The sequence below is a fragment of the Trachemys scripta genome, chromosome 15 (assembly GCF_013100865.1).
Source record: "Trachemys scripta elegans isolate TJP31775 chromosome 15, CAS_Tse_1.0, whole genome shotgun sequence".
Lineage (NCBI taxonomy): Eukaryota > Metazoa > Chordata > Testudines > Emydidae > Trachemys > Trachemys scripta.
The window spans coordinates 5798473-5821562 of record NC_048312.1 but is presented as its reverse complement, the minus strand read 5'-3'; the positions used below and the strand labels follow the sequence as shown (position 1 = coordinate 5821562).

At 49.2% G+C, this 23090-nt stretch overlaps 1 protein-coding gene across 6 annotated transcripts in view; it reads left to right on the top strand.

Moving 5' to 3' along the window:
* Positions 1–23090, top strand: part of CUX2 (cut like homeobox 2) — a 223130-nt gene that overhangs the window by 148209 nt on the left and 51831 nt on the right. For 4 of the 6 annotated variants that reach the window (XM_034790834.1, XM_034790835.1, XM_034790837.1 and 1 more), the window contains 2 exons: positions 17763–17841; positions 22761–22889. In XM_034790834.1, coding sequence (XP_034646725.1) covers positions 17763–17841; positions 22761–22889 — 208 coding nt within the window. The remainder of the gene's footprint in view (positions 1–17762; positions 17842–22760; positions 22890–23090) is intronic. The other 2 variants (XM_034790840.1, XM_034790839.1) reach the window with 1 other exon arrangement.

Sequence of the window (23090 nt, the reverse complement as noted above, 5' to 3'; positions counted from 1 at the left end):
TGGCACAGCAATGATCCCTCCCCATTTCCTCTCTGAACGACTTGTTCACAGGCAGGAGCAGCTTTACCAGCTACTAGCAAAACGGGAGTACAAGTCACCAGAAAAATTTTCTTCAGCAGTGAACTGCGAGTCAGATGTGGCCAATGGGGCCTTGGTATCAAGGTCTTAGCGCTCTTCCCTCCTGACTTTCTGGTAGTGCCCACCGAGACACCCGCTGATGGCAGTGGGGAACTGTTGCGCTCTAGTTTTCTTTGCGGCCGAGAACAGGTGGAACCCCAACCAGTGATCACCATCCCGTTGAACCAGGGCTAGAACAGTTTCAAAGCGCATTCCCGGGGCCTGCTGTGCTTGTGCAGGACTCGGGTCTTGCTTAAAAGTCAGCAGCGGGTGTGTGTGACCCTTGGGAAGGTGTCCCGTTAGCATGGCATGGGGTACCCATCACAGGGCGCTTCATCTAGCAGATCACCCCAACCATGGATCTGTGGCGGTAGTTTTCCATCTGATACAAATGGGTGCTTTAAAGAAAAGACATAATCTGCCTAGGCGTTTAGAGTCACGCGCTCAGCTGAAATTCTGAGGCCTGCGCCTCTGTGTGTGCCCTCCCACAGAATCCAGTGGGAGTGAGCCATGCACACAAAGGACTCGTAGGATGCGGGACCGAGGGGGGTGCCCTATTCGTTATCTGATATTTGGGATTGATCTTGAGCTCACAAGCCCTGCCTGGCTGAAGCTTGCAATGTAGAGCTCAAGGGTGGACCAGTGGTTAGGGTGCTAGTCTAGAACTTGGGAGACCCAGATTAAATTCCTGGCTCTACCAGAGTCTCCCCATGTGTCCTTGGGTATCTCTATCCCTCAAGTACAATGGGGATCACAGGCACTGGCCTTCCTCACGGGGGTGCTGCAAGGATAAATGCATCAGATTGTGAGGGTCATTAGAACGGCCAGACTGGGTCAGACCAAAGGTCCATCTAGCCCAGTATCCTGTCTTCCAGCAGTGGCCAGTGCCAGGTGCACCAGAGGGAATGAACAGAACAGGGAATCATCAAGATCTCCATCCACTGTCACCTATTCCCAGCTTCTGGCAAACAGAGGCTTGGGACACCATCCCTGCTCATCCTGCCTAATACCCATTGATGGACCTATCCTCCATGAATTTATCTAGTTCTTTTTTGAACTCTGTTATTGTCTTGGCCTTCACAACATCCTCTGGCAAAGAATTCCACAGATACTTCAGTAATTGGGAGCCATATATGCCTTAAATACTTAGACAACTGTCCAAGACCCTGATTATGTGGTGGCTTGGGATCTCCCCTGGGACCTTTGCATAATTGGGGTTTACCTGTATTTTAGGGGTATCCCCTGAGCTGTTGGGCCTGACCATTGACTGCCCCAAATATCTCAGAGAGAGCGTTCGGTTTTTCTGCTCTCTCATACAGTGCCTCTCCTTAGGATTACTCATGTGCCAACTTCTTGGTTTTGGCACTCTAATAAGTAAGATACACCTGATGAGATTTATGGTGTTTGAAAATAACCAGGATTCCCATCAAGTAACCAAAGCCAGCAAGGCATTAGTGTGATGGGAGGGGGAATCCTCGGAAAAAATTCTAATGAGATTAACATCCTTTGACTTTAATATCAGGAACTTGGCCAAAGCATCATTGAGCTTGTCAGGAAGTATTACAACAAAATTAAGAACCAGCAGCAATTTTCTTTCATTCAGTATCATATGCTTTATAAAGTAAATTATTAATGCTTTTTTTCCCTCCGTTAAAGCAGTTATTTGCAGCGTCTTGGAATATTTCTCATTAGAAATAACATCATCTAAAGAACTATATTGATTAATTTTTTTTCATCTTAGATTCACGAACGTGAACAACATATTTATAGGATATCCCCTTTAACTAGAATTCTCCGGCTTTATTTTTATATTATTGATCTTTTTGACGTGAATTGCTTTTTGGCCTCGTGAAAATGTTGTAAGCTTTCTGACTTCAGAGAAATGGACTCCAGCGTGAGCAGCGCTGGAAAGAATGCGAACTCCCATGTCTCAGGGTAATATCCAACATATTTAATGACAGTTCAATGCAGCAGCTCCTTAGTGTGTCTTCGGAGTCTCAGCATTTACAAGCGTTTTAATGGACTGGGTTACAAAGCCTGAGCGGTATGTGGAAAATATTTAGAAATATTTAACCCCCCTTCCCAGCTGCTGCCTCGCAGGCTGCAGCACGATAGGGGAAAAGACAGGGACTCTCAGACAATGGGCATGTTCCGGATTTAGCTTTCATCCCAACATTTCGTTTCATTTCGCTCCACTGGGGCTACCTGCTGTGCCTGAGTTCCCGTGGGATTGTCTGATGCCTGGGGAAATGTGTGGCCATTAGTCGCTAACGGAAGATACGGACAGTTGGCAGCTCTTGACCAAAATTGTCTCTGATCCCTGTCCGAGACCTGTCTGTGAGCCTGATCCAAAGGCCATTGAAGGCCACTGACTTCGAAGGGCTTTGGGTCAGATACAGTGCTCTGGCGACGTGGTTAGAGGTGGGGCACATGGAGTTTGGTATGCTGCCTACTCAGCACTGCGGGTTGGCCATGGGAAAGCATCTCCCCCTACTCCCTCCTCCTGGAAACCTGCCGCAGCTCTCCATCCCGGCGCTACTGCTCCAGAACACCCTGGGCTTGACGGGAACTCCTAGTTCTGACCAGACACACTCCCTCCTTCCTCTCCCTTTCCACAGCCAGCGGGTAACTGTCCTGCTTCCTTCTCCTGCCCCACTTTAGACACAATCCTGTCTGTCCTCCACCAACGTGGCTCCACCTCTCTAGCGCCTCCTGGTTGGGGATCGTCCACAGCCCTAGGCGGCCACGCGTTCCTCTCCCTCCTGGACAATCCGTCCCCCTTTCTCGGCTCTCACGAGCCACTTTTAAGGACTGTCCCCCCCAGGGAAGCAGCCAGGCTTTGCTAAGTGCTTTCTCCCTTGCAGCCCAGCTCAGCTCCCTTTCCAGCCCTGCCTTTCGCAGCCTCTCTAGCCAGCTGAGGCTGTAGCGTTCCCTGGGGGATCCCTCGCTGCTCTGCTGTTTGCTGCACACTCACCCAGTCCCCTTCCCCGGTCTGTTTTCCAGCAATATTTCCTTGGCTAGGAAACCTGCTGTTGCTTTCAGCACCTCCTGTCTGCAGCTCTCCGCCCCGGGGCCGTACAATGCGGTAGCGTCCCTGGCTGGGCAGGGGCGTTCCCCGCTCGCAGGGTGTACCTGCCCTCCTCCTTCCAGAATAGCTGGTGTCTTCTGGGGTCTCTGTTGAGTGGATCGCCCGTTCCGAGTCCCAGCTGATGAAAAAATGAAATTAGACATTAATGGAGATATCCCATCTCCTAGAACTGGAAGGGACCTTGAAAGGTCATCAAGTCCAGCCCCCTGCCTTCACTAGCAGGACCAAGCACTGATTTTGCCCCAAATCCCCAAGTGGCCCCTTCAAGGATTGAACTCCCAACCCTGGGTTTAGCTGGCCAATGCTCAAACCACTGAGCTATCCCTCCCTCCAAAGGCAGATGCTGTCTCCCTTTGTCATCTCTCCCCTTGCTCCCCTGTATTTGTCTTTATTTTCTTCCTCTCCATTAGAGACTAGGGTGATTATGCTCAGCTCCCCACAGCCCAGCCATTATAACCCCCCGTTCCTGTCTCCCTCAGTCACTCTTTCCCCGACGGCTTTGACCGAGCCCCAGCCGAGAGTGCTGCCTCCCTTTGCACAGCACCTATTGCTACGCTGGCTGCTCTGCCCTTGAATCCCTCAGCTATTGATGTTACCATGGAACAGGGGATCAAATGGGCCCCAGCACTGAATCAGCCCGGATCTGAGGGGGTGGCAGGACAAGCCCCCCGCTGAGGAAGTTATGCAAAGCTGAGCTGAAACCTGCCCCACTTAGCAACGTGTCCGTCTCAGCCAGATCTGTCGAGTTACCTGTGTGGCTCTCGTCACCGTCGGATCTGAGCAGCTCTGTCACTCCTGGATTGTAACTCCACAGCCCCCACGAGGGATGGAAACGCGATCCCCACTCTACACACGGGGACCTGAGGCACAGGGGGGAGTAGGTGGCTGGTTCGACGTCACACAGGTAGTCTGCAGGTGAGCCACCTGTGTCCCAGACCTGGGCTCTACCCCAGTTTAACAGCTTGGAGGGGTTTTGCCCAGGTGCTGTATTGGATCGGTGCAGCAAGATGGGTGGCTACGTTGTGCTCCTGTGAACTCTTGTGTGTATGTATTTACTCCCCTTTGCGTCCGGTATTCTTACTTAATGCCACCTTAACCACTTGAGGCCAGTATAGCATAGTATTACCCAGTGGCAGGCATGCTTTTCTCTCCCGAAGGCATCTGGCTGGGGAGTATTGCCTAGTTGCTTTAACGTTGAACAGCTCCGAGCCACCTGAGTTTCAGTGGGGGTGCCGTGTCATCAGAAGACACAGGAGTTAGGAGACCTGGGTTCTATCCCTGCTCCTCACCTCGTTGCGTGACCTTGGACAAGTCATTTAAGTGCTCTGTGCCTCAGTTTCCCTGTCTGTGTAATGGAGGATGATGACACTGCTCCAGCTTTATAGAACACTCTGAGATCCTTGGATGAAAGATGCTAGAAAAGGCCAAATTATTATTTGATCACCTGGCTGGCAAAAGCCACCCATTTTTGCATCTGGGGCTGTTGCTCCGTCATTCGGATAGATTTCCCCTGGAGGTTGTTTTATTTCAGCCAGCCATGGGCCTCTGCAGGGTTTTTTTCCTGCTGATTTCATTACCAGTTTCATTGTGGCTGAAAACCAATTACCATCCAACAGTCAGCCCTGTTACAATCCTTTCTCCAGCCTCTGATCACGCTGCCCTGCTGCCAGTAATTCCTCCGCAGTGGTCACTCCACTCTGGTTTTTGCTGCTTGTACTTTGTAAGGGCTGCCTGTCCCTGAAAGGAAGCAGCATTAGAAATTGGAGGGGCACCTCTCTCATCTCCATTTCCTTCAAGAAATGTAGCAGCACTTTTGGGGGGGGCATTTTTATGGTCCATAAAGAACTCCCGAGAAGTTTTGGCTTTCTTTTTTCTCAGGGGATAATTTTATTTATGCATTTGCTTGTTTTCTAGGTTAGAAATTCAGGCCTTTGTTCACAGGGTCTGCAAGGAAGAACACAAGACACTCAGAAAGCTTTGTAGGGTTAGGACATCCCATATTTCAAATGGAAATCTGATGAATTGAAGTGATTGTGTATTTGAATTAGATGGGAGTTTAACAAAAACAAATGTTTTAAACGGAGCAATAAAGAGGTGGAAGAAAAGATCCATGTGCTAACTAAAAAAGCAAAAAGGTTTGAAGCAATCGCATGGAGTCGCCAACCAGAACCAGGGAACATTAGGAGTTGCAGTACATAACAACAACTTTATTGAACCAACAGTCTTATGAACAATGTTACATACTCTGGTGCGCCAGTAGATGGCGCTGTTCAGATTGACTGTCTATGTACACAACAAGCTGTTTTTGCATAGAACTCTCATAACAAGGGACACCTGATTTGACCTTCCTCATAAATATAAGGGGGAAAAGAAGACAAGTTCTCTTTTCTTCCCCGCTCACCTCTAGTCTTTCTTTCTTTATTCTTCTACAGGCCTTCTTTATACATCACAAAAAAAGAAGAGGGGGCAAAAAAAAAGAGTGCAAAACTATGATTTTTCTCTCCTTCACAATTTGCATTTAACATTTGGAGACCTCCATTGCCGTGTTCCTAGTCTTAAAAAACACACACACCTTTGTTTTACTCTGACGATTTAGATTGAAATAACTGAATTCTCATCCTGGATTTGATCACATATTCAAAATAATAAAACCACCCCGATGCAATTCAGATTCTGCTCCCTTTGAGATGAGACACTGAGGTGATCATATCATTGGTGGTTAACAAAGTTTTGATACTGGGAAGGATCAACAGAGATAGGAGAGTTTAACCATTTAGCCAGTCAATTATAATAATATTTCTGCTTCCAAATGTTTAAAAAGTTGGCTTCATAAGGTATAATCATGGCACAGAGGCCAGTCTGACAATAGTAATTAATTAGGCTATTATGCATTCTACAGTGATAATTGCTTTGCTGGAAAGTCACCAGCCATGAAAAAGACCCGGCACATAAATGTAATTCATCAATCCAAGTTGTTCCAGCACAGTTGCGTTTTCTCACCTGGAGTCAGTGTACACTGTGGAAGGAAACAAAAAAGAAATTAATGTTACATCGATATATAATAGCTGAGTGCTTGCCATACCTCGGCTCATTGGAGGATTTTGCAGGGGCGAGGGAAAACAGCAGTTAAATGAAGGTTTAGCATCTCAAATGGCCATCTCTGTGATCTCGTGGCTGGCAGCAGGCATTTCAGCTCCTCTCCCATTACTGCTTGCAATCAGGAGGGTGGGAAAACCAGCTACGCTGATAGGTTGCCCATGAAACACCACACAAAGGAGCTGGGAGTTTGCATCTGAGTGAAATGTATCTAACTGGCAGCGATGTTCTGATAGGATTATACCCATGTGGACAGTGCCTCCTTACAGGCATTGAGACTCGGGTCGGGGAAAGAGATCTCAGAAGAATACAGCGTTGCAAGGTTCTGGGTGGATTTGGACCTTTGTTTTGGAGCATTTGCTGTTTGGGTGGATTTCACCTCTGGGCAGAGGGCCCAGCACCAGGTCTAGGTGCCACCCCACAATAAGTCATAAGTGGTACCTAAGCCTGGTGCTGGTCCCTCTGCCCAGGTGCAAATTCCATCCAGTGAACAGAGAGCACATTTGTAAATAATTCCACATCTGATCTGGGATGTGCTTGCGTGTGAGCTTCCTTGTTGCTTCCTCCTTTTTTCCTTGTCTTAAAGTGGGGTGTCGAATTAAAAACGATCTCCTTTTGAAAAGCACGTTCCCTGCCTTGGGTGATTAATGCAAAGTTAATCTAAGTAGCTTTCCCCCTTTTGTGCAGTTGGTTCACCCTTTGCCCTTCATTCCGCTGGAGCTATGAAAAGCCACTGGTCAGTTTCACTTTTTGTTTCTAGTCAGTTTCTCCTCCCTCTCCTGCTCCAAGCAACCTGAAGCAGTGTCTGGGCGGTAGATACCGTGCACTGCAAATGTTGGTATAAATCCAAGCCCAAACCCTTCTATTTTCACTCACCTTTCTTGTTTTTAAATGCATGTGAATATTTGTATTGCTTTCACAATTTTTAAAACCTTTCTTTCTTGCTTTAGGACAAACCCTACATCTTGGATCTAAATTATCACTTGACTAGGTATCAAAACCCAAAATATTTTAAACAGGCTGGGGAAGGAAATCGAACCCAGCCACTCACATAGTATAAAATGTCTCTATGCTGTGATATATTTTTCACACAACAAAGTGATTTGAAATTAGATCCGATGGGCCAATTTCCATCCTGCTGTAAGAAGGGCATAACTGATTAACTAAATGGAGTGGCACAGGTGTATATCAGGGCTGAATTAGGCTGTATTTCTCTCCCCATCCACACAAACATTCTTGCTGTCTTTTCACCTGGAGAAGGACAGCCGGCCACATTGTGCCATTGGGTTTTATGCAGAACTCCCTGCTGGTTTCAAAGGGGAATCTTATTTAAAAGTCAGCTGTATTCTATAGGTCAGTACCACTCGTGTGGGTGGAAGAGCTCCTTGGGGAAACTCAGACTTCGGTGCAGTTCAGCCCATGCTATTGACCCGTGTAGGAAAGGAGTCTTGGACAGGATAGTACCCTTTATGTAAAGCTCAGCCCAAAGGGCAGCCTTGGAAAAGGAAGAGTGCTCTGATTAGTCAGGGTTGGTTGATTAGTCACGAACTGCTCGGTTTCAGTTACAATGTGACATTTCACTTTTTTTTAGAACTCAGGTAAAATACCAACCTCCAGCCCGTCACGTCATTTCCCAGCAAATGTAATATTTAATCCCCAGGACTGGCCTGGCAGAGCTGTGTCAGGCAATTAAACAGCCTCTGTGGGTCCTCACTCACTTGACGACTTGTGTCTTGCCCACACGTGCTCCTTACGCTCTTGCTAAGGGTGGGCGGTAAGGTTCTCAAATGGAATCGGGGCTGTGCAGATAAAATCAGAGAGGGAATTTCTTCCCTGTTGGGTACATGGCCATGAGTGGGGTTTTCATAAGCACTCAGCATTGGCCTACCTTTGCGCCCAGTGGGAATTTACCACTGACTCCATTGGGAGCAGAGTAAGGCCAATGATGAGAGTGTTTGAAAATCAAATCCTAATAAATAGAGGGCCTGATCTTGCTCCCATTGAAATTAATGGCAGAACTTCTATTGACTTAACTGGGAGCAGGAGCAAACCCCACATGACCAAACTTCCACCCCACCCCAGAGCAGTGGGGCTAAATGTTCATAATTAAACAGGAAGTTACCGTGTTTGATATTTTGTGGCGTTGAGAAACTAGAAGAATTGTTTCCACTCAGCCACGGGCCTGATCCAATGTGCAGTGAAGTTTGATTGGTGCTGGAGGTCGGTTTCACTTTCTAGTTGTGATGTATAAGCCCTGTCGTCTTTTGCTGGGGTTTCTGGTACCACCGGGAAATATTCAACTCTAAAACTTTCACGGAGATTTTTTTCCAATCATGAAAACAATTCAGTTCTGGTTTTGTAAAAGCTGATTTGTTTTAAAAAAAAAAAAAAAAAACCTAGGCCAAAAAACTCAACACCATCCCTTGGAAGGTTTTTTCAGTGTATTTATTTCATTTGCTGATCCTCAAAACTAACAGTTCCTAGCAATGTATTTTCTAGAATAGTTTAAGGTGGCCCATCTGCAGGAGGGAAAAATACACTAGGAGTGTCTCCAGAATGATTTTATTCTTGCCTTAAAAACTCAAGCGATTGGCTGATATTTAGGTGGATTATCTCTATCCGGAAAAGGTCATTTAAATTTTTTTTAGCTGACATTTCCTGAAAGAGCAGAGCCAACTACTGGCTGAAAATACTGCGGATGGTAAAACGGGAGTAGCGTGTCTGAGCGCACCTGTCACATCATTCCGGTGTGTTTCACCAGGGCGCTCTCAGCTCCTGCTTTAACCCTTTGTAAAAGCACCCTTCCCGTAAAACAGGACTGAATTGGTGTCCTTGCCGCGTGGCTGTGATGCATTATTTCCTGTATCCCATGTTTTAGTCTGAGGATTGTCCTTCAGCAGCTTCATTAACATCGGTGGAATGGGCACCTCACTGACCACATTATCTCTTCTGTGGGCTGTGTCTCGTGAGTCCTGTTCAGCTCGGGGCTTCCCTGTGGTGGGAGCTGGGCTTGGCTGGCACCACAGCCCCGCTTCAGTGCTGGGGAGAGGCTCAGGCATAAAAGTCAGACTGGCGTGATGATCACCCTGCTGCTGATTAAACTGCTCACCTTTGAACGGAGTCACTCTTGGGTTTCCATTGCTTTGTGGCAAACGTGACCTCCCAGTGCCCTCCAGGAAAAGATTGCAAGAGGGTTCTATAAAATGTAACAAGCTTCCATAGAAACGATTGCAAAACCTATGAGATGTCATCCCGACCCCACTGAAGTCAATGGCAAAACTTCCCATGACAGCATTTCACCCATCAAATTTAAGCCAATGATGTCCTTTCTGTGGATTGTTGGAACCAGCCCTGTGGAATTCTGTAACAAGGAAAGAATTCTTGGTTAATTTCTGTGGGAAGCTTTCTAGCCCTATAAAAAGGCTTGCCTTTGTTACTGTTGGCCTTTTTCATAAGGGTTAAGGTTTATTTAAAATATGGATGCAAAGTCTTTTGTATATTTCTAAGGTGATTAATCTCCGATAATACATTGAAAAATTGATTTGAAAGTTTAAAGTGCTTTGAAGATGAAAAGCGTTGTAGAAACACTAAGTGTTAATATTATTTATTACTGTGTTTTAACAAAGGCAATACAGTGTTTCAGAACGCCCGCTGTAGTAATATTTAGTATTTGAGATCTTTGCCTGAGCATGTCCATTTACTCTGTTAATTCTGCTTGTCACCCTACCCCTTGCTTTTGCCTTCCTGTCCCAGGCAGGCAGATTGTCTAGTCCATAAGGCGTGACCTGGGACTCAGGGTCTGTGGCTTTAATACTCAGTTGAGCTACCGACTTCCTGTGTGACCTTTGCCAGGTTGTATAATCTACCCTGGGCCTTGGTTCCAGTCTCTGTAATGGGGAGGGATTCTGCCCTCCTTCACAGGGAGGCTGTGGGGATAAAATCCACTAGTGACTTTGAGGTTGCTCAAATATCATAGTGAAGAGGGCTAGATAGAGTTCCTCTTTAAAAAACCCAAAACTTCTATTACCCTTTTACACTTTAACTGCATGGGTTTGTGTGTGTGCGCGCCGAGGTGCATGTGTGGGTACTTAATGATTTTGTTCATTCATAGAAAAAAGAACCAAGTTCAGTACTGGAAGTATGACCCTCTATTGTGTCTGAATTTTAACATGTCTTTTACACAGAAATACATACTTTTGGTTTCTGACTAGAATGAACATTTCTCTGTTTTCTATTTGAATATTACAAATTTTATGAAACCCCAAAACCATTTAAAAATGGAAAAAAAACATTGAAGCCCCTTGAGCTCTTGACTTGATATAGATCTCAAAGTGATTTCCGTAAGCAGGGAGGCAGAGTTAGCCACACGTTGCGGAGGGGGAAATTGAGGCACAGAGGAATGAAATGATTTGCTCAGTGAGTCAATGGCAGAGCTGGGACCAGAATTCAGGTCTCCTGAATCCCAGTCCAGCCCCAGTGGGCCCGCGTGACAAACCTAAAACCCAAGGAGAATCCAGGATTCTGTACAATTTCTGCTCTTTCCTAATTCATTGCTCCATGGGATGAGTTCGTGGCGCTTTTTGCACAAGTTGTAAGGTCAACACTAAATAGTTCTCATCTCAACCCGTGATACGAGGCGATGCTTTTATAAAGTAAAAATTGGGCTGCCATAACACTGCCAATAAAAGTCAACGCCAATGATTGTTTCCTCTCCAGTGAGAACCCTCTACCTATTTGAATGGAAAGTTACATGTCACTGACATGGGTCATAAGGTTGAAATGTGGGTGCCTCATGCTTAGGCACCTATGTTCATTGAGGCATCAGGACAAGTGGCCTATTTTCCACTTCAGCTGCACGTGTTCAGCACCTTTGATAAGCAGGCCACTTCTAGGGAGTAGCTAGGACCCAACCTGTGCCCACCGAAATTAATGGAAACTTTCCATTGACTTCAGTAGATGCCTTTGGGCCCTTAGTATGTATTTAGGTGGCTACTTGTAGGCACCCAAGTTTGAAAATGTTGGCCTTGAGCCATCGTGCCCTTTTGTTGTGCTAGCGATGGCTAATGAATGTCAGTAACCCAGTTCTCTGGTTCTTGGCTGATAAAACTAATGCACTAGAATGGTGAGTCTCCGGGAAAGCAAAGTCTGCGTTCATTGTAACGTATAGGCTAGAGATGGAAAAGGGCTCCATAGGGATATTGTATTCTAGTGCAGAAGCATTGCAGTAGCCTCTCCTACAGTAAAAAGGAGGAGCCTTAAATCAGGGCTTCTAAAACCACCTAGAGATGATGTGCAGCTGGTAATGCAGAGAACGGAACTTTGTCCAGTTAAAATGCACACACAGCTCTGATAGTTTTCCGCTTGCGTTACTGGCCTATTGCCGCTGTGTTTGTGGTTTTCTCTTTTAAACCCCCTGAAGCTGAATTTGTTCGTGAAATGCTAAAGAAAGCCCCCAAATTTCAAAGATGCTGGAAGCACTAGAATGAGAAAGTGGGTCTGTGTATTAGATGCTAAAAAAAGCCATGGCTTATGCAATTTTAACAATAGAAAAATGATCTTTGTGCTCTAGTGACTGTGAGCGTGGAGGGGGAACGTGGTTTGCTCAGGTGGCTGGTGAATTACAAATGAGTGGTTTGCTTTTGTTTTGAATGACAAGCAATTTAAATTCACTCTTGTGTGGAGGTTGGAAGCTTTTCTAGCAATGGGAAGAACCCCTGTCCTTCTCCCCCCACCCCCCACCCCAAAAAAAACCCTCTCACCCCTTTAGATTGGCGAGATTGCGGCGCTGTCACTGTGCTGCGGCTGGAAGTTAGGACTTCGTTCGATAATTATCAAATCCGTGATCGGTGTAACTGATGATTACGCCATTGCTCATACCACTTCTGCCAGTTAGGACCAGTTCAGTTGTAGCTTCAAATAGGACATGGTTCTCTTTCTAGAGGCGCACAAGACCACTGCTCTTCCTTGGGTGGAAGGTGATGATTAATACAGACAAGCTGCTCATTGTCTTATTTTTAGCTCTGGAGTTATTGCAAATGTTAGAGTACAATGTATCTGATGGGTTTTTCCCTGAGATCAGCCTGGCTTCCTGGTGAGATTTCAGGGTAACTCTTGCCGAGGATAAATTAACACAGGGCAATGTTTTTTGATCCTTGACTTTTTCTGGAATAAATGGAATTCCGTTACAATAGTGCGGTTGGTCCAGGGGCTTTATCATAACCCTGAGCACTTACGGAATCAATGCTCTACACTTTCAGAGCACGGAATGAACATTCAATAGCGAATCTGTCCAGTGCCCCCATGAGGATGGGGAAAAGGAGCCACTGGGAGGTCAAAGCCAAAGTTTTCCAATGTGATTGTCTAAAGTCAGACAACGAAATCCATGGTTAGGCGCTGAGCTGGGACATGGGACATCCAAAGCCTGTTCCAAGCTTTGGCGCAGACTTCCTGGGGGCCTTGGCAAGTCACTGCGGCCTCAGTTCAGCAAAGCACCTCAGAATGGGCTTAAGGCCCAGACCCCAAAAGGGCGTCTAGGATTCCTATCTTCCAGGAAGCTAGATTCTAAATCCCATCGTGAATCTAACCTCTCTGTGCCTCAGTCTTCCCCATAAGTGAAACGGGAGTAATAATACTTTCCTACTCGAGGATAAATGCTTTAATATCCGTGAGGCTCTCAGGTACTCCTGCAGTGAGCACCCTAGAAAGCCCTATACGCTATAGCCCAATCGGTGCGTTCTGCTGTTATCAGACGGGCTAAGTACCCTGGGCCACTTCCTTTTACTTGCCTACCTGCCACTTAAATCTGACCTACGCGGCCCAGGAACTGGCCCCAGACCTTGCCGGCCAGTCATGGAGGAGAGAGAATTAGAACCCTGCGATTCCGGGCTCCCAGCCTGGTTCTCAGCTCGCTAAACCAGGCAGCCTGCACTGACCTGGCGCTTCAGCAACCCAAGCTGGAGTATGTGGCTAGACAGACGCCATCCCAGTCTCACTCGCCGCTCTGGGTTCAGCCCTTTCCCCTAACTTCTGTTACGAATTCAGGGCCTGCTCCCCCAATGACAGCACGTGGGCGGATTGCCATGGCTACTCAGTGCCCCGGCGAGGTCAGGGGGGGTTGCCTGGAGGCTCAGCTGGATGCAGGAGCAGAGACTTAGCGCTCGGGGAAGAGTCAGGTGATCGCTGATTATCCAATGCCAAGCAGGGCTGATGCAGACTTCCTCCCCACAGCCTTCAGAGACCCGCTCAGTCCTTAGGCTCTGTGCTGAGACTCCTCAGTTCAATCTCCGTGGCAGCTCGTGCTTGGGGTGAAATCCACGCGGTAGCACAGAGATGCTCTTTGGAAGGGGATGTTTGCCTGTCCCGGGTTCCCTAATTTGAACCTCTTTTTTCCCCCGTCTATCCAAGCGCTGGAAGGCGACGGATCATGTTCTCCGGCATCAGCAAATCCATCGGGGATGAACGTGAACGTTCTGAACCAAGTCACTTTGATCCAGATTCTCCAGGCTGTTTAGGTACCTAACTCCCACTGAGTTTGACGGAAGTTAAAAACCTTTAGACGGTCAGGACCTTAGTGAACAAAGAGCTCTGTCAGGTGGGAGCGGGTGGAAAACCCACCAGGATTGTGTAGGCAAATGCTGAAAAATTCACTGGAGTAAAAGATTCATGCTCATCAATGTTGAATGGGGATATTGTGGCAGGACTAATGTATTGGTCTGTTGTTAGCCATGCAACGCTTTTGAATGGCGCAGTGGGAGTCTGGCCGCAGCCCCTCGGGGAGGTCGCACGCCCTGATGGGAAGGCCCCCGGGTTTGCGAGGACTGAAGGCAAAGGGAGGGGGAGACTGGGGTCTCAGCCATCCCAGCCTGACCTGAAGATGTCAGCATGGCCGAGGCTTTTCGGGGGGCGGGGGGGTGTTGTTGGACCCAGCTCAGCAACCTGCCATTTAAATAAAAGGTGAAATGCTTATTTCTTATTTAAGCTCCAGCATTAAATTATAATTTTCATTTACTCAAAGCGCATCAATGATTTATCTTGGCGTGACATTACTGTAGTGTTAGGAATTTAGCCAAAGGCAAAGGACGCAGGGTGTGGGTCCTGCACCCAGCGTAAACTAGTTACTTTGTTTAATTCCATGGATCCTTTTGACAACCTCCTCCCGCCTCACTGCCATGTGGGCACCTGGGAACTCCTGCCCTCCAGGGGGCAGCAGAGATGTATGGGGAGTAAATGGGACAGTGGCTACAGAACCTCAGCCGGATAAACTTGTTCTGACCTCCTGACATTTCTCTTCCTGCTAACGCTGTCGTGGTCGTTGTTCTATTTATATTACAGTAGCGTACAGAGTCGCAATCTCTGGTGGGGCTTTATTGCCCTTGGCACTGGACAGACTAATAGTCAGAGATGATCCTGCCCCTGTCTACAATCTAAATAGATTGGACAAGCAGCGGCAGTATTGTCATCCTCATTCCTGTCTTGCAGTTGGATAAACAGGCACAGAAAGAAGAAGTGACTTGACCAAGGTCACGTGGTGAGTCTGTAGCAGAGCCAAGGGTTGACCCCAGGTCTCTCGAATCCCAGTGCAGTGTTGTGCCTTAACTGCAAAGCTGTGTTTCCTGTCTTGCCCATGTCTGCTCTCTGTGGGGCTCCCCCGGAGCCCTCTCTTGGGTTTCTGGGCTCCAAATTAAAATAACTGCCCAGCGCGTGGAAGGTCCAGCTCTAACGATGGGATGTAACGTAACCGACAACGCCTGGGAATGGAAGCATAGCTGCTTGCATCTGGCAGGATTTCAGGGCCATGGAGAAGGGTGAGGGTAAACACCTTGTGACTGGCCAGCCGTATCTTTCTTCCTTAACAGCGGGTGTTCTCCCTCCTGAAGGGGAGGGACGGATTCATGCACAGAGGCAGTGTGCTGCTGCTTAACGCTGACTGCGAAGCATGTACTGAAGTGAGGTGAGCACACTGGCTGGCCTCTGTTCGTCAGCTGGCCTCTCTGCCAGCCCACGTCGGCAGGGTTGGCTAGCCTGGGGGCTGTTGGAGCCGTTTCTGTAGAACACGCTACAGGGGCTCCACATGTGTAACGTTGGGGGGGTAAGGAATATGCTCCAGTCAGGGCTAGCACTAAGCCACCTTCGGTTAGAAGCAAATAAAGCCGACTGAGCTGCATAATTTGCTGGTCCAGTGGATACGGCACTGGACCGGGAGTCGGGAAACCTGGCTTTTCTTCTTGGTTCTGCCACTGACTCATTGTGTGACCTTGGACAACTCACCTGAGCTCTCTCTGCCCCCTATCTGTAACAAGGGAGGAACGATACCGATCGTCTCTTGTAGAGCCCTGTGAGACCTGCAGCTGAGTTTAATGATCGCTTGGGCTTTCCTGATCACTTGGGGGTTGAGTGGCAGCTGGGAAGGTGAGCTGAAATGCGCTACCTGTCCCCAGTGAAATGTCACTGACAGCTTTCACTAGGGTGAGGCATTAGAGGGAGGCACTGACAGGCTGGCTTTGCTTGGAGGTGCCTGGTGCTGATGTCCTACCAGGTTCTTCTAAGTGGGATTCTTTGTGCCGTTACCTCTGCAGCGAGGGTGCCTGCGTGGAGAGCCTGGTAGGTACCAGCGAGAGTTTTGCGTCTTTCATAACACAAGAACCCAGGGTCAGCCAATGAAATGAATAGGGGGCAGCGGGTATAAAACAAAAAAAAGGAAGTACTTCTTCACACAGCACCCTGTTAACCTGTGGAACTCCTTGCCAAGGGATGTTGTGAAGGCCAAAACTATAATTCAATTAAAAAAGAATGAGAAGTTCATGGAGGATAGGTGCATCAGTGGCTATTAGCCAAGATGATCAGGGATGCGATCCTGTGCTTTGAGTGTCCCTAGCCTCTGATTGCTTGAAAGTCCCGTTACCTTCAACTATCAGAAAGCAAAGACAGACCCCGATGGGAGGGATGTGCAGAGCACTGACACATGGCGAGGCCATCTTCCAAGGCAGTCAGTTGCTCTGATGGATGGAAGAAGGATCTGAAAGCAGGGGAGACATTGGGTCTGTTCCCAAATGTGCCAACTCCCAGCGTGACCTCACGCAAAGTGTGTGCCTGCTCTGTGTATCTACTTAGACAGCCCCAGCACCTCCCGAATGTTAATACCTTTAACCTCACAGCACCCCGAGGGGCAGGGCAGGGCAGTTGAGGAGCCAAGGCACAGATCTTCAGAGGTAGTTAGGCTCCTAACATCCATTGATTTCAATGGAGTCTTAATTCCTCCCAGGATCTGGGCCAGAGAGGCTAAGTGACTTTGTGGTCTCAGGGGAAGTCAGTGGCAGAGCCCGTTCCCCACTTTCCTATCTGTACTACAGGGATAATAACAGTTCAGTTAAATGTTCTCCCGCGTTTGATGAAAGGGGCTAGACACATATCAAGTAGCATTATTATTCATTCTGATGAGCCCTTATCCCTGGGCTTTTTATAAAGTGCCCATAAGGCCCTTCCTTGGAAATATCACTTCCAGTGTTCACGTGCGAATATGCCAGTCCCATTTTCAACTCCGGTCAACTAGACAAACCACGTAATAGAACTAGACCTTGCGAAGAGCTCAGCAGAGGGGCAGCACGTGTGGATGTGGCTGCATCTTCGGGGTTTCCATTAAATAAGAAAGTTAGAAGATCATGGGAGTTGGCAAAACATATAAAGGCAAAAAGCAAACAAGTTGGTGGAACAGGTTTGTGTGCTGTAATTTGACCTACAGGACCTGGGAAATACACCCCAGGTTCTCCTTGTCTCTGTGGAATCTAAACCCTGCACAGGTCAGTTAGGTCAGCAATGCAAGAGCCGTTGTAAACTTCGTAGAATCTTTTTCTCTTGGCACGTCTCTGGTCATAAGGACCTCGGTTTGGAGTTCAATTCCTTCCCCCACCCCAGGTCCCTGTCAGACCCCTGTAGTTATGGCGGAAACAACTTGATCAAAGAGCGTCCTGCAGCGTGCCCTAGAGGCTCTCCGACTCTGCGTTGCTCTATTATGATCTTAAAGTCAGCGGTGACCTCTGCTAAAAATAATTCCTAGAGTGAGCCAGAAACCCCCCAGCAATCATAACTTATGATCAGAAGCGGCACCAAGCAATAAAATAAAGGGTCAAAGGCTGTTAAGTGTTAGTCTTGTTTACTGGTTCGAGAACAGACCCAGCAGCTTTGCAGTGACTGGAGTTGCACAACCCCCGCGGGGCAAGGCGAATGTAGGTGGTAATTATTAATTCTTTGGAGCGGGGCACGAATTCTGAGCTCAGTTACACTCGTGCCAATCTGGAGTATTGCTGCTGCAATCCAGGCATGTGGCAGGAAGATCTGCCTGATGGGAGTGACTCCAGATTCAGGCCGGCCTAGCTGAGCCCAGAGCCTGGCCTTCACAGGTTTCTTCTCTTCTTTGAAGCCCTGGTTTCGCATTTCCTCACTTGGTATTTTTATTTCCCCTCAGGTGATTGCACTTAGTAAAAGAAGCAAGGAGGCTGAGACGGCTTTCCTCAGTGTTTACAAGCAATTAATTGGAGCACCAGGTAAGGAATGCTTTGGCTACTTAGCTGAATAATTAATGTTGCGAACAGACCGCCCAGCAGCCATTACAAGCAAGGATTGCTGTATATGCCGCATGCCCCGGCCTCATTGCCCTGTCCTGGTGCTCAGGGCTTTCTGCAGCTCCATCTCTCCCGTTAGCCATCCCTCCAATTGCCCAGAATCGGGTCTCGTTCCAGTGTCCTTTGGGCCACGGCACTGCATCCTCAGTGTTTGCTCTCCCTGCGTCGCGGCCGGGATGGTGGCCACTGATTTTTCCGTGTTATTTTTGAGATCTGAGCAAGCGGAACAGACAAGTGGAAACGTCTTTTGCCATCCTTGTATTTCGGCGCGTGAGCCAAATGCATCTTGACATTAGAAAAGGAATACATTTGCTCAAGCCTTGTAATAACACTGCTCCTATCCCCAGTTGTGTTTTTGACGGTAAGTTAACTACAATGACTGAGCTCCTTTTACAGCACAGCTCCCGACAAGGACATGTAGGGGGTTTAAACATGCATAGGGACATCCACCGAACCCTACACCTAGCGCTGTTCATGCCCATCCGTATGTTTGGCTGAGCCCTTTTGAAAGGAGAGCCAATCAAGGGTGACCCCCAGGTTAACATACAGTAACTTGGCATCCTAAGCCTAGAATGAACCGTCAGCCCCTCCGTGCTCAGTAATAATAACAATGCTTTCCAGCACAGGGTCTCACAGCCCTGTGCGAATGATCTTCCGGCAGCCTTGCAAAATCCTGCTTGTTGGCTCACCTTGGATAACTAGTGAGGGTTTGATGGGCAAGTAAAATAATGTTGGTTTTTTCATTCTCATCACACTGGTAAGGGCGGGTGAGCAGATTTGGTGCCTGGGCTGGTAAATGTTCACAATTGGTTTAGCAAGACTGTGTTGTCTCCATCTTATAGATGGGGAAACTGAGGCACAGAAGAGTTAAGTGACATGGTGAAGTCCAGCAGCAGAGCTGGGCTTGGCACCCTGGTTCTTGGCCAACCAGCCGTCAACTCTGCCTCCTGTCAAATTTGTGTGTGGAGCAAAGCAGTGTGGTGCAGTGGTTTGGGTGCTGGACTAGCATTCAGGAGTCCTGGGTTCTAACCCTGGTTCTGCCTCGTTGACTGCATGAGCTTGTCAAGTCTCTGTATCCCCAGAAACAGGGCTAGCTGCTGCCCAGAACACTGAGGCCAAAACCAGCTCCCACCTCTAGTCCTTGGCACTGGTGAGCATCTTCCCCAGCAGTGGAGCCATGCTGCTGCTCTCGGAGCTCCCTCTAGGAAAGTTCTAGAGGCTCTGCGCAGCGTGGCCTTTCCACACCTTCGATGGATTTGGTGCTTGGCCCTGCGTAGAGGGGTCGAGCAGTAACTCTTAACAGAGACCCCCCATGTGTCATACAGGGGCTCTTTGCTTTGCACTCGTCTCCTGGTAGCGAAGAACCAGCCATGCTGTCAACAAGTCGGAGGATGAAGAGTCGTGAGGTGCAGGAGGGCTCCGGCAGGGGCACTAACTCATCGGGCAGACATTTAGGAATAACAAAATGTTTTAATGATTTCTTAGGGGAATTCGGGAGACACATTCCTGTCCTCATTAAATTTTATCCTGCGATACGAGAGCCAAATGTCAGAGCTGTTTCCAGAGCCCGGATCTATTCGCTCGCCCTCCCCGCGCAGACCCCACCTTGGCGCGGGCTCTCACTCCTGTAATTTTAGCCATCTCGATGCATTCCTTGACAGGCAGATTTTTTGTAGGCTACTTTCGAAGCGACACACAAGTCCTGATTCAACGTTTTTGTTTTGAATGGCTGCTGTCAACATGGCTCCCCGGTGGAGGCTGATGGCTCAGCGAGTATTTTGATAAGTGAGCGGGGCTGTGTGGCTGCAATTACGAAAGAAGATCGTAAATCTTTTCGATATTGTTCACACAGATGTGGCGTGAAGTGAGGGGGGGGAAAAAGCAGTAAAATGTGTTAAAAGCATAATTAATGTCATTGTTGCTGAGGAAGATTTGATTTAAGCCTCCCTTTGACTTGTGGAGCAGGGGCGGCTGATTTCTGTCTCGCGTTGGGCAAACCCACGAGGCACAGACCCGGGCTGGAGGGAAGGGGCTTGTTAGTGGAGCGACTGGGGAGAAGCAGGGGAGCACATGGGCTGAAGAAGAGGGAGATGCAGGGGGAACAGGGCGGGTTGTCTCCATTGAGGATTTGCCTCCGTTTCAGCCAGCAGTGTAGCTGCGCTGGTGCAACTTGTGGTGTAGACAGGAACAGCCACTGTTTGCGCTGGCCAAGCCAATACCGATTTCCAGCAGGGGCAGACTTTGTCGGTGCAAATAGCAGCTGTGCCTGTCTACACTGATGGCTGAAATTGGAGCAAATCCCTGGTGTGGACAAGGCCTAGGATGACCAGATGTCCAGATGTCTAGGGATAGTCCCAATACCCAGGGCTTTGTCTTATATAGGCGCCTATTACCTCCCACCCCCGTCCCAATTTTTCACACTTGCCATCTGGTCACCCTAACAAGGCCTGAAGCTCTATCCTCTCTGTCTAGCTAACTCTAGCTGTAGCTTCTCCGCCGTAAGCCCCGAGCGTTGACGCAGCCTACAGCGATGGAAGGGCTTTTTCCATTGCTGTAGGTATCCACCTCCCCAACAATGGGAGCAAGGCTGATGGAAGAATTCTTGGGTCAGCAGAACTACGGCCCTTCGGTTGTGACTTTTTCACACCCCTGAGCTCTGTAACTGTGTCAGCCTAAGACCTTAGTCCCAAATCCTGCCCCTTCCTCTTGTCCAGAGGGGCTTCGCTGTGCAGGGGGAGGTACCTTCTCCTAGCTCTGCAGGGGCTGCCTGGGGGCGTGTGCAGGATGGAGCAGGGGTGGTGGATCTGCCACCGTGTGGCTCCACCAGCCATTGGCTCCTGCACTGGGGGTACCAGGTGTCTGGAGGCTCCTGCACCCCTGAATCTGGAGCAGGCACAGCCCCTGCTCCTGCCTGCATATGGGGAGGTGGGGGGACTGCCATGGCCACGCAGGTCCCAAGGCAGGAGTAGCAGCTGCTCTCACTTTGCGGTGACCTTGTGAGCCGGAGAAATTCCTTCCCTCACCACATGGCCACTGAGTGACTGGGGCTGGGCACTAGGAGGAGCATTTCCCCCTGAGAGGATACTGCCGCTTTCCCAAAGGGCTCCCAGGGGCTAAGGAAAGTAACTAGCCGCCCCCTCACCCCCAGCGCAGGGCTTTGCGCTCAGCAGGGCCACGTCCGGGGTCTCGGAGGGGTTCCGTGCACCTCTCCTGACCCGATTGGCGCAGGGAGCGGTGCTGTGTCACTCCCGCTAATGCCAGACGGCATGGGAAGACGTGCTGTTAACTTTCAACAGCAACGCTGCGTGACAGGCCTCCGCGTGCGTGCGGGCGGGGCGCTGAAAGCGATCTAGTGGGCTTGGCTGGCTCTGCCAGCGAGCGGCTCGTGGAACCAGCCCAGAGAGAGCCCTGCAGATGGGAGACCAGGAGTCAGCCAGTAGAGGCTGGGGAGGAGAGTCCAGCCTCCTGCTGATTCCAACAGCAGCAGCATTTGGCCTCTTGACTTGACTATCAATGGGAATTTTTGCCCAAGCAAGGGCTGCAGGCCTGGGCCTGGAGGGGAAGGAGTCCCATGTGGAGGAGCTGGCTCTGGGGAGGAGGGAACAGGGAGGACGTGGCAATGGGGGCAGGGACATGTGCAGGGTTGGGTGTGGGGAGCATGTAGGGGTGTGCGGAGACCATGGGAGAGTTAAAAGCCAGGGGGCGGCTGGGGTCTGGAACTGGATGGGTAACGGTGAGTGAGGCTCTCCCTTCCTGCCAGTCCCGAGCGATCCAGCTGTCTGGAGTCCCTCAACCGTGCCGCATGGTGTGGTTTGCTGGAGACGCGTCGTTGTTCTGCAGCCGCTCCGTGCGGCTCCACAGCAGCTTTGATGTAATGTGTAATTAGACGTTAACTAGAGTAATGTTCCGTGAGTATCACATGGAGCTGGAAGGTTTCAGGACCCGGGAAGGCGAATGAATTATTCAGTAAATAACTCAGGTAAGAACAGCCAAGCTGAGTGGAAAATACAACCCAAAAATCCAGGACAGCAAGACGTCAGGCCAAATTCAGTTCTAGCCCACATGCCTCTACGTTGACTTTAGTGGGGCTGGATGGGCAGCCTCAGAACATCCACTGAGCATTAGCGCTGGCCTCTCCGGGGCCCTGTATTAATCAAAGCGGGGGGAACGCTGGCTCTGAGGCAATAAGAACCATCCAGAACGTTCACCCAGCCCACCAACCCCAAGCTAACCCTTGTTCAGAGTTCTCCAAAGTTTGACCAACTCTTATATCTCGAGACGGGACATGAGGTGAGCTAGGACTTTCAGCTTGAGTTCCTGGCGAGAGGGGTTCAGCTTGGAACCCCCACTGGGCCTCTGACCCTTCAGGGATTACCCTGTCACTAGGGCTGCAGAGCTGAAGCGCACTGAAGGTCAGTTCCCGAGGGCACAACCTTCAGTTACTGACAATGTTTAGATTAAAAGATCGAAGTTAGACAGCCCAGCCCGGAGGTCCTTGCTCAGTTTGGACTCCGCACATCTTCAGGCACAATTCCCATTGGTGCCCAGGGGCCAAATCCTGGGGTATCCCGAGCGCTCACTGCTCCCCCTGACTGCAGGAAGGGCTTTGCTTTCACAAGGACTCAGTACAGCGAAGATATCCGGGTTCAGCCCGTCATGATCCTGACTGCAGGTGAGAGATGGAACCAAACCAAGGCCCTGCTCCTGTGCATGACCACTTCCAGGATCAGAGCCTAAAGCCCCTGATGCAAATGCCCCCGACTGGATCAGAATGGGAAATCTGCAGCAGTCCCTTCTCTATGAGATGTGTGAGGTCAGCTCCCCTCCCCTCTCCGTTACAGACACCCCCAGGCTTTCAGTTCAGAGCCACTCAGCTGGACGGACACCATCCCTCGTCGGCACTCCGCTTCCCCAGACACGCTCACGTCCCCAGTGGGAGACCCGGTCTCTCTGCAGCAGAGTGTGGAAAGGTATTTTGTCTTTTCTTTACCAGGGAATTGGGTTTTCCTGGAAGCGTTACCAAGATTTCTTAACGAAGCCAGGTTTCAGAGTAGCAGCCGTGTTAGTCTGTATCCGCAAAAAGAACAGGAGTACTTGTGGCACCTTAGAGACTAACAAATTTATTAGAGCATAAGCTTTCGTGGACTACAGCCCACTTCTTCGGATGCATA